Below are 10,552 nucleotides of genomic sequence, written 5' to 3'. Positions count from 1 at the left end.
AGCTCCTCGTCCTCTCGGGAAGTCGAAAGGGTGAGCTTTCTAAAATATATCTTTCTTTACATAGAACTTATGTAAACTACGCTTTGCCTCTATCGGGGAAACTATCCCTATGACAAAAAGGGCGAGGCACGCCAAAATAGGTTTACAAATAGCGGAGAAAACTAAATATTTGTGATTGGGGAAAATGTCCTTGATCCTTCATAAGGACTCCATTAAATCAGGGACGTTTTTTCGACCACAGGAAGCCGTCGCACGCCACGATCGGCCCGCAAATAGCCAAGAGAACTCAATATGTATGGTTCGGGTTGTTATAGTCCTTACCGAAGGATCAAGGAGATTTTTCTGATCGCGGCGGGCCATGGCAAGAGCCGATCGGGCCACAAGTAAGGGAGAAAAAAAAGATATTTATGTCTGGAAACGTCCTTGTTGCTTCGTCCTTCATAAGGACTGCATTAGATCAAAGACATTTTTTCAACTATACTATTATATATTTTGTACATATGTACATATGTACTTATGTACGTATATCACAGTCCAAAAATGGCAGCAACCGTAACATCTTTGTATATGTATGTACATGCAGAATGTGATAACGTACTGTGGAAAAAATATTGTAAGAACATATTGTTTGTTATGATGACGCGGCGGCCGGCCAGAGCCGAAGACCCTGGGATCTAATCCAGAAAGTTCCTTTGCGACATGTTCGGTGTATGAACATGTACATCTATAACATAGATTAATGGTTAGTGGTTCCATCAACTGTTAAGTGCGCTCAAAGTTCGAAAATTCGAACTGTTCAGCGAGCTAGTTCGAAAATTCAAGCTTTCACGTGTGAAAATGAGCTCGAAAATTTGAGCTTTCGTTAAAATGTTAAGCCATCGAAATTCAAGTTCATAGCATACTTAGGAGCTTAAATGAAATGCATTCAAATGAATTGGAGGGAATTTTTAATTTTAAAACATTAGAAACATAGCATGTTATTTTCTTCCTGAAAGTATAGATTTATCCATAGGAACTAACTAACTAAGGCCATAACAAAGTGGCATATTATTTAATAAAATCGATCACGAAACTCATATCGCGTAGCTGGCGCGCCTAATTTGAATTTGAACACCTGAATGGCATTGTATGCTATGCTATGGCATGCTTAACTTGTGCACTGTAGATCCGGTTCCTTAGACATTTTCAGCAAATATATCCATTTGTCCGCTCATCCGCCTAGACTTGCTATCTATTTTTGGCGTGCTTAGTATCTTTCGAGGCACGCGAAAAACTCTTTTGGCCATAAACAACTTAATCAAAATGCATAAATCATCACTGATACAAGATACAAACACAAAGACGCTGCCGCATAGCATTCGATTCCCCTGCGGCTTTGTGTTTTTGTCATATTTTCCACTTATCAACAACTTCATAGACCGGTGCGGGTCGTAACACGGAGACTGGACGATGCTACGACATTATACAATTACCTGGGACAAAATCCAAAAAAACACATGCGAATTAAATTGTAAAACGAACGTGAAGCCAGCAGCAGAGGCGAAAGCGAAACAGCTGGAGATGAAGATGCAGCTAAAGTCGAGCTTGAGGCTGGGTCTGGGTCCAAGCTCGAGTCCAGCTCCGATTCCTAGTTGCAGGCTGTGACTGTGACTGTGCCTGTGCCTGGGTCTGGGTCTGGCTCCGAAGATGCCTTTGTGTCCATGTCCACTCTCATAATCAGCAGATGTTTGCCGCCATGAAATTGGAAAGGAGGAAACAGTTGGCTGCCCGATGGAATGGCCAACTGGTTATAGATGTGACCACTTCAATTTCTCTTCTCCTTTCCTCATCCCCATCTCCATCCCCATTCCAATTCCCATTCCAAACCCTGGATTAAGAAATGCCTGGATAGATTTATATTTTTTGTTTTTTGTGTATTTTTTTTGTGGTAATTTTTCGCGGTTTTTATACTTTTTAGGTATTTTTGATTGTTTTTATTGAAATTCCTTAGATCGCAAGAAGCGCACAGAAGTAATATGTATGGTAATTGTTGTATATATATGTAGATATAGATACATTATTATTATCATTTATATATTTAATGTAATATGTAAGTAATATATGTATATATATATATATTGTGTTGTGTTGTGTTGTGTATGTATGTGTGGTGTGGTGTGGTGTGTTGTGGTGTGGTGTTTGTGTGAGTGTCTGGGGTGTGTGTGCTGGTTGGTACAATAATTAGATATACGTAATTAAGTATATATTATATACAAATCTCAATGGATTGTTGATTGATTTGCTTGAATTTACAATTATATCTGGTCTCTGTATCTGGATCTTTATCTGTATTGTAGATGTAAATGTATAAATTTAAGATTACGCGCTAGAGATATTTCAAAAATGTCCACTTCTCTACAGGCTTATCCAACTAACATATATCTAAGTAATATATATGTATATGTGTATATATGTATCTATATATTGTATGGTATTGTATTGTATTGTATTGTATTTTATTGTATTGTATGGTATTGTATGTAAAGACAAAATCCGCCTAGCCCAGGCAGCATTAGCTATGGGATCCAAATAAACAAAACAATAAAATAATAAACCCTTTTCTTTTGCAGCCGAGTCGACAAATTAGTCATAATTTCCATGTTGCATTTTCTTGTTGTTGTTTTTTTTTTGTGGATTTTCTCGTTTGTTTTTTGGTTTAGTTTAGGTTTTGCTGTCAGTTTCAGTTTAAGTTTTTCTTGCTTTAAAGTTTGCACTAAGTAAAATGTCTTGCAGGCTGTCCTGTTCGCCGGCAAGGAAGGCGGCGTTCATTCCATGCCCCCTTCGAGGCAGCTCGAACAGCAAGCAAATTGGAATACGTTGGCTTGGGGCCTTGTCGAATATGCATATAGATAATCTGGATATATACACATACATACATACATACAGCGTACATCGCACATTGCATACATATGTCACGAATGTGTCTAAACTAAAGTTAATACATAAATTCAAAACACAAGTTCAGGGTTAACATTATACAAAAGTGCGTAAGTGGTAACAATTCTCAGAGTTCTCGAAGAATGCACACAGAGAGGAAACATCGTAATCGTCATCGAATCGTCGAATCATGAAATCATCAAATCATCGAATCATCGAGCATTGTTGTCTTGTCTTTCATTTGTTGTGGATATAAATATACACAAATATATAGATAAATATATGCTTGCTTCTACATATTTTAGTCATTTGATTTATGTTGTTTGCAATTGCAAAACAAAACTCACACATAGAGCAGAAAGTTTGTTGTTTTTTGTTGATTTTTTTTTGTTTGTAGCTTTCAAAAGTTATAAATAGTTGCTTTTCGACAGCATATTTTGATTTATTTTATATATGTATGTATATCAGTTAATCATTCATAAATTATCACCCATCTGAAATTAACTGCTTCTCTCATAGCATGCTGCTTCAATCCATCCATCCATCCATCCATCCGTTCATCCATCCATCAATCAATCAATCACTCACTCACAAATGTTGCTGCTGCCTGACACGCACTGATAAAAAAAAACACTACAAAATATGACATTAAATTCTTCCAGACATTCCATTCCAAATTTCTCATTCTTATCCGTTTAGAGATTTTTCGTTTTGTTGATTTACGTTACGTTTGATTTTTGATTACAATATTGGTTATTGATTAATTTTTTGTTTTGTTTTTGTGAATTGAATTTCGTTGAGCAACTTCTTCTGATGCTGATGAGCATCCCTCAGATAAATACATCATCTCCTCCGCCTCATCCTCCTATATATCTCAACCCAGTCATCATTATCATTCTCTCCTCCTCTTCCGACATCGACAGTTCAATTTGACTAATATTTACATATTATCTCATCACTTGTTTCATCATATCATATCATATCATCGTTGTTTTGCCTGCACTTGGACTTTTGCTTGGAATTTCTACTGGACTGGAACCGACGACACTCCTCCTGTACTCCCGTGCTCCCGTGCTCCCGTACTCCTGCACTTGCCATCCAAAAAGTCATTCAATTTAATCGTACATTTATGAGGCTATATATATATCGTATGTAACTAAGTATTTTTCTACTCAAAAATTATGGGCGTGTGGGGGAGGTAGGGCGTACTTAAAAATTCCAAGTTAAATTCAAATTCTGGGGTTTCTATTGTTTTATTACACAAAAAAAATAGGAAAGGAAAGAGAAAGACAAAATTGATGAAAGGAAAAATCAAATCAGAAAAACAGGAACGAAATTTAGGTATATCCCAACAGAATTTTTTTGTTTTTTTCGATATTACATGAGTTTTGGTTTCTTTACAACGAAACATCCTAGAAGTCTGTGTGTGTGTGTGTGGGTGTGGGTGTGAGCAGAGAACCCTGTTTTATAGTTTATAATTTAAGAATTTTTCTTTGAGTTTTTCAGCCCGTTTTCTTTTGGTTTTTTTTTTAATTTTTTTTTGTTTGTTGGCCCTGATCAACATCTAACAGCGGCTGGACTTCAGTCTGGAAAATAGAGCTTTCTTTTTGTTGAGTTTTGAGGGTGGATGTGTCGTGGAAAGTGTACAGTAGCTCGACACACCGAATTGTAGAATGGAACAGTGGGTCGTCGTACAGATAGGGGCACAGAGAGGAAGGTATGTGTGATTCGTTAGCAATCGGAAATACCGCTTAAACAAAATGCTGCTGTAGATCCTTCCCCTAGTCCTGGTTCTCGGTTACATTGAGATAGGAGTTCTCGCCCAGCAGCAGCATACTGGGCGGCGATCCATCATGGGGATAGAAGAAGGCAAACTGTCCGCTGTAGGTGCCCGCCTTGCTGCAATCCTCCCGGCTGTAGACGGGTACACCTTCAATCTGCTTCGGGGTGACCACCAGGCTGCCAGTGATTCCACCTTCTCCTCCCGCGTCTGCTGCGTCTGCTGCGTCTGCTGCGTCTGCTCCTGCTGCTGTACCCTCCGGATCGTTGAGGCTTTTCTCAATACCTGTCATGGTTGTGGTCGGGCTTCCATCTTTATCTATAGTGGCGTTGTTCCCCTTATTGCTGTTGATCGGGACTTGGATTTGAATGCGAGGTGGGGCTGGGGCTGGGGACGATGAAGATGTGGGTGGTGGTGGGGGTTGTGGAGTTAGTTCAGTTTCAGCCAAGAGCCTTATGGTTGTTGTTGTTGTTGTTGTCGATGATCCCAACGCATTCTCCGGCCAATGATGCTTTTGTTGCTGTTGCTGCTTCTGGTGCTGTTGCTGCCTATGATGCTGATGCTGATGCTGATGCTGGCGTTGTTGGATGTGCTGCTGCTGCCCCAATCACGTGCTCAGCCAGGTGGAGTTGCACGTGCAAATGGTGCTGGGAATCACAGGTGCATAGTAGACGCCGTTGGCATAGATGAGCCCCGGCGCCTGTATCTGGATGGTCTGTGGGCCCGCTGCCGCGGACTGATCGCTGCTGCTTGTGCAGCAGACCGTGGGCGGGGCCGCCTGCTGCACGTAGATGGTCTGTCCCTGTGCCGACTGCGGCGACTGCGAGACCAGGGTGAGCGTTGTGCCCTGCTGCGCCGCCGCCTGAGCTTGTGTCTGCTGCTGCTGTTGCTGCTGCTGCTGCTGTTGCTGCGCAGAGTCCAGGAACTGTTGCTGTCGCTGCTGGTGCTGATGGTACTGCTCCTGGGCCTGCTGTTGTTGCTTCTCCTGCTTGTTGTAGAGGACCTGGGCGGCCAGCGACTGGATGAGGTGCAGCGTCTGTCGCCGCTCGTGGCTCATCAGGCAGACCGTCGACATCTCGACCACCTCGCGTAAATGCATCAGGTACTGATACTGGAGGGGCTCCTCGTCGACGCCCCAGAAGTGGTTGCGCAAGTAGGCCTCCAGCTTTGTGGTCTGCGTGTTGATGTCCGGGAAATCGATGAAGAAGCGCGAGCACATGTACCGCTCCAGTGTCTTGATCAGCTGCGAGTCGACGGCCTTGTAGTTGCGCACCAGGAGGTTGCAGTACTTGAGCAGGCCGCCGCCGCGGATCTCCTCTGGCTGGCGCGTTGAGATCAGTTTCTTCTGCAAGTGGTAGAGCGCCTCCTGGAAGTCCCCGTACACGGACTCGCCCACCACCGTCGGGTAGAAGTTCTCGGAGATGGGTAGGGCGGCACAGTCGTAGAACAGGAGCAGCGAGTCGAGCACGATCTGGAACGAGTCCACGGAGAACTCGAACTGGCGCCGCATCGAGTCGACGAACTTCAGCTCCACGTTCTTGTGGCCCGGCGAGTTGCCCAGCGAGATGAGGGACCAGCGGTCGCCGTCATTGTTGTTGTTAACCTTGACCATCTTGCCCACATAGGCCTCCTTGAGGGAGCACGTGTAGATGCGACGCTTGCAGACGCCCTCGGGCATCAGGTCGAGCAGAGTGTTGAGCACGGCCACCTTGACGCGGTCGAAGACGCGCGGCGTACTCAGCTCGATGGCGAATATCAGGTCCAGGTCATTGTATGGCTGATCCTCGCTGGCTAAAACATGACTAGCTGCCCCACCGTTCAGGCGGATGTCCTTAACTAAGACCCCGGCCCCGCCGGCGTTCACCTCCGCCTCCAGCTTGCGGCGCACCAGGTTGACCAGGTCCTTGAGCGTCACCTCCAGTGTGGGGAAGTTGCCGCGTCCATGTATGGCCACCTTCTCGTCCATCACGTCGTGCAGCTTGCTCACCTGCTCGAACGAGAGGACAGCCAGGCGCTGTGTTCCCCCGGTGTCCACGCTCTCCAGCGATCCGTGGTCCGAGGTCGAGGCTATCGAGGAGCCCGAGCTGGGCGACGGCGGCGGTGTCTCGGTGCCGCCGTCTGAGTGGAATCCATCGTCGATCTGGTAGACGTCCATTCTGTTGCTGCGCTGCTGATGATATACCTGTTCGGCTCCGTCTAGTGTCCCGCACTGCAACGAAAGTAAACGAAACGCACAACGAATGTCAATTACAGATCAAAAACGATAACAGAGCAAATATCTTGAATACAAATACACGAAATATTACATCGATTCTTGATTATCGATTCTATACACTATATTTTCTATATTTGGTTGTCGGTTGTCGCCTCAAACTCAAAGCCAGTTAGGGTCTCGTCTCTATTCTTTTGCTTTTTTTTAAATTTTGTGTTGCTAAAATATTTCCAGAAAATGCCTTGAAAAAGTTGAGAAATTCACACTACGGTCATCTGAGTGTGTTCCAAAAGCTTTCTAGAGTTCTCCCAAAACCAAAGAATCTTTCGATTCGTTCCTGTGAATTCCTTTGAAAAGCCGCCTTTGGGACTCAAATCTTTCCAGAAAACCTTGAATGGAATCGATCATTTCTTGGTTGTTTTCCCTCTCTGTCCCTCTTTGTAGCGAAAAGCTTCTGGCGATAAGCTTTCGCCTATGAACACTACCGTTGCTCAGAGGAAGGTTCTCGTTCTCCCCATACACATACATACGCATACACACACACACATGCATCCCTATAAATGGTCTGCTTCTTTCAATATCATCATCATCACCATAATTTTTGTTGTTTTGTCACTGCTGTTTTATTAATTTATTTGTTGTTTTGTGCCATTAAATATATGTATGTACATATGTATGTATTATCTAGCCAATGCCAAATGTGATGTGCCGCCCGGGGGCTTCTTTTAATTAATTAATTTGCTTTAAATTTTGCTAAATTCGTTTTCAGTGTCTCCGTTCTCTCGGCTGCCCTCGTGTGTGCAAGTGTGTGTGTGTGTCGTCTGAGTGCAGCCTACGCGCTGCGCTAAACATTAAATTCTGTTCTATTTATTGCTTATTTTAATCGACAAAAACAACAGCAACAATCATTTTTGGCTCTACTCGGCTCGTATCGGTTCGGTTCGGCCAAAAGTTCCGCGTTGTTATCGTGGCAGAATATCGAAAAGGGAGAGGCAGGTGCGGGGGGCCAGGGGGGCCAGGGGAGCGAATTCCCCATTCCCCGATTACCCACTTCTCTAATTCTCGCCTTCTGTTTTTCGTGCTACTGCGTGTGTTTGTGTGTGTGTGTGGTGTGGGGCTATTATATCGTTTAGCTCTATCTCTTGTATAAGTTTTATCTGCTTTAGGTTTTTTCTCTTTCTTTTTTATCATTTTGTTTGTGCCGTTCACTGTAAAAATTTAATTTTCTGGCATAACTGGCTGCCTAGCCGACCGCAGTGTATACTAAACACTCACACACACACATAGGAGCAGTGAGGGCGGGAGGTAGGAAGAGTGGCTAGGGGTTGAGGTTGAGGCAGGCAGGCGGCAATGAGGCACTTGGACCAGAGTGCCATAATACCATTCAAATACATAGATTCTTTGCGTCGTCCTATCGCATGATTCACAGTCTAAATAACTTAGTCAAACCCCGAGCAGACCCGGTGAGTGCGGAGTGGAGTGCGTCGTGGCGCGACCCGGCCGGACGATTTGCACAAATCGCATGCAAATTTATTTGAAAAAAGCTTTTTGTATAACAAAATATCATTCACAGGCAAACGGAGAGAACAGCAGCAAAGCTCAGACTAAGACTGCGACTGCGACTATGGGTGCATTAATTTGTGCTTAGTTTTCGTGTGAATTTCGTATTATAACCAACTAAAATTGTCTTTCTGTGTCCGGGTTCGGTTCAGTATGGTGTGGTGTGGTGTGCTGTGGTGTGGTTGGGGGGTTTCGTTCTGCTTGCTTTGCATCTCCGTATGAGAACTGCCGCGTGGCTGGGTTCACATTCGGGGCACCCGCCGATGGGTTGAGTTGAGAGCATTATTATTCACTCAGTTCCAGTTAGCTCTGGGCTGGAGATGCTTTCGTATTTGTTTTTATTATACGGGGTATATTGGCAGAGAACAAGGGTATGTTCTATGAACAGACATACAGCAGAAGGAAGAGTCTTAGCACTAGGAAACACATCCGAGCAGTGGGTATCCGCTAGTCGAAATACTAATCTTTGCTTTGGTTTTTGTACTTTTCTTTGCCAATTATTTATTTATTAATTGCCATTGACGTCGTCGCTACAATAAACTAACACAAATTGCGCCTGTCGTGTATTTATTGTAATTGTTTACTGCATTTTCATGAGGCAATCCGCAAAAGGCTTGCAAGGAATTTGCCCTTGAAGAGGTTTTTAGTGCATTTGTCCCTAGAAAAGCGTCCCCTACCTTTGGGTATACTTTCTCTTTGATCTGATAATTCGCTTGAAATTTAGTTAACATACTTTTCGCACAATAAATTCTTTAAACAAACTTCGGAAATGGTGGTTTATTGCTTTGCTAATCACTTTCTTAAGCGATGTTTTTTCTGTAATCGGTAAGACTATCCAATCGTTTGAGTAGAGATAAATACAAGTCACAGGAATAGGAATCATTTTCACCAATTTCTAGCTGCGTTCGTCATTATCATAACTGTATTTCAGTTGGCCACAAACCTCAACAGCAACATGCAAACAGGTGCAACACGTACACACAAACATACATACATACATACATACATATGTACATATGCACACGTGTTTGTATCTGTGCAGACTGGTAGCTGCTGTATGTCTAGTTGGCTTAGACGATGGGGACTGGTCTCAAATAAAAGTGAAAATCGTTGCTTTTTCTTCCATTTCTCTCTCTATCTCTATCTGTATCTCTATTTCTGTCCCCTCCTCCCTCGAGTGTTTGTGTGGCTTGTTTTACGTTTCTACGTACCGACAGTGCAGAAAAATGTAACGCAAAAACGAATTTGGATTCCGTGTGGATTTTGTTTTAGCACAGTAGCGGCATCGGCATCGGCCTAACCATTGGGGAGGAGAGGCGCTTAGCGGCCGGGGGAGCAAACGGGTGCCCGATTGGCGCCTACGAAACGCAACTACGTCTTCTCCTCGGAGTAACGGTATCTGTGTACCCGTACGTACAACGTATGGATGGGATGGCAGCAGGCCGCCGCTGGTTCGGTTCGGTCTGTCTCGACTTTGGATGTAAATTTCGTTTCGCAAATCGTTTATGTATTTCGGAATCACAATTGGAAATAGTGGTACTACGGTTCACTTCTTCACTTCACTTTTGGCACACAGAGACTTTTTATTTCATTCGAATATTTAACTTTTTGGCATCTCTTTCTCTCTGCTCGCACGTACATGTATGTATGTACATATATGGTATATCTCTTTTTAATATATTTCTTGATTCAGGCACCGCACAGCCGAGAGCCGTCCGTTGGGTTGCGCGTTTGGATTGGAAATAAAATAAAAATAAAAATAGAAATAAAAAATAAAATGAATTGAATCGACGACTCTGCTCTGCCTCTGCTCTGGCTCTCTGTCGCTGTCGCTGCCGCTGCCGCTGCTGAGAATATTCGCGAGTGAGTGATTTGGTTCGGTTCGGTTCGGTTGGTGTTCGGCCACTCTCGCTCCGCACAACGAAATAATAAAAGCTTTTCTGACGTCACAGTGGAGCAGCTGCTCTTGAGTGAGTTTCGAGCTTGGGGCTTTTTTAGAAGGGCACATAAAACACAAGCAAACACACACACACACACACACCACGATCTGTTGGGTTAGTCGGTCGATGTCGATCGAACTGGTC

At 43.7% G+C, this 10,552-nt stretch overlaps 2 protein-coding genes across 4 annotated transcripts in view; both read right to left on the bottom strand.

Moving 5' to 3' along the window:
• Positions 1–4,144: 4,144 nt before the first annotated feature.
• LOC6590973 lies at positions 4,145–5,258 on the bottom strand. The gene has a single exon (XM_026986353.1). The coding sequence runs from the start codon at positions 4,986–4,988 to the stop codon at positions 4,698–4,700; it is 291 nt and encodes a 96-aa protein (XP_026842154.1). The 5' UTR covers positions 4,989–5,258; the 3' UTR covers positions 4,145–4,697.
• Positions 5,250–10,552, bottom strand: part of LOC6590972 (terminal nucleotidyltransferase 5C) — a 43,917-nt gene continuing 38,614 nt past the window's right edge. For 2 of the 3 annotated variants that reach the window (XM_002015741.2, XM_026986351.1), the window contains one exon: positions 5,250–6,905. In XM_002015741.2, the coding sequence (XP_002015777.2) occupies positions 5,304–6,905 (1,602 nt within the window). In that variant the 3' untranslated portion in view covers positions 5,250–5,303. Of the gene's footprint in view, positions 6,906–9,679; positions 9,737–10,552 lie in introns of those variants that run through there. The other variant, XM_026986352.1, reaches the window with a different exon arrangement.

This window comes from Drosophila persimilis, unplaced genomic scaffold (genome assembly GCF_003286085.1).
Source record: "Drosophila persimilis strain 14011-0111.01,24,50 unplaced genomic scaffold, DperRS2 tig00000002-arrow-pilon, whole genome shotgun sequence".
NCBI classification, from domain to species: domain Eukaryota; kingdom Metazoa; phylum Arthropoda; class Insecta; order Diptera; family Drosophilidae; genus Drosophila; species Drosophila persimilis.
This window is presented reverse-complemented; position numbering and strand designations above follow the sequence as displayed.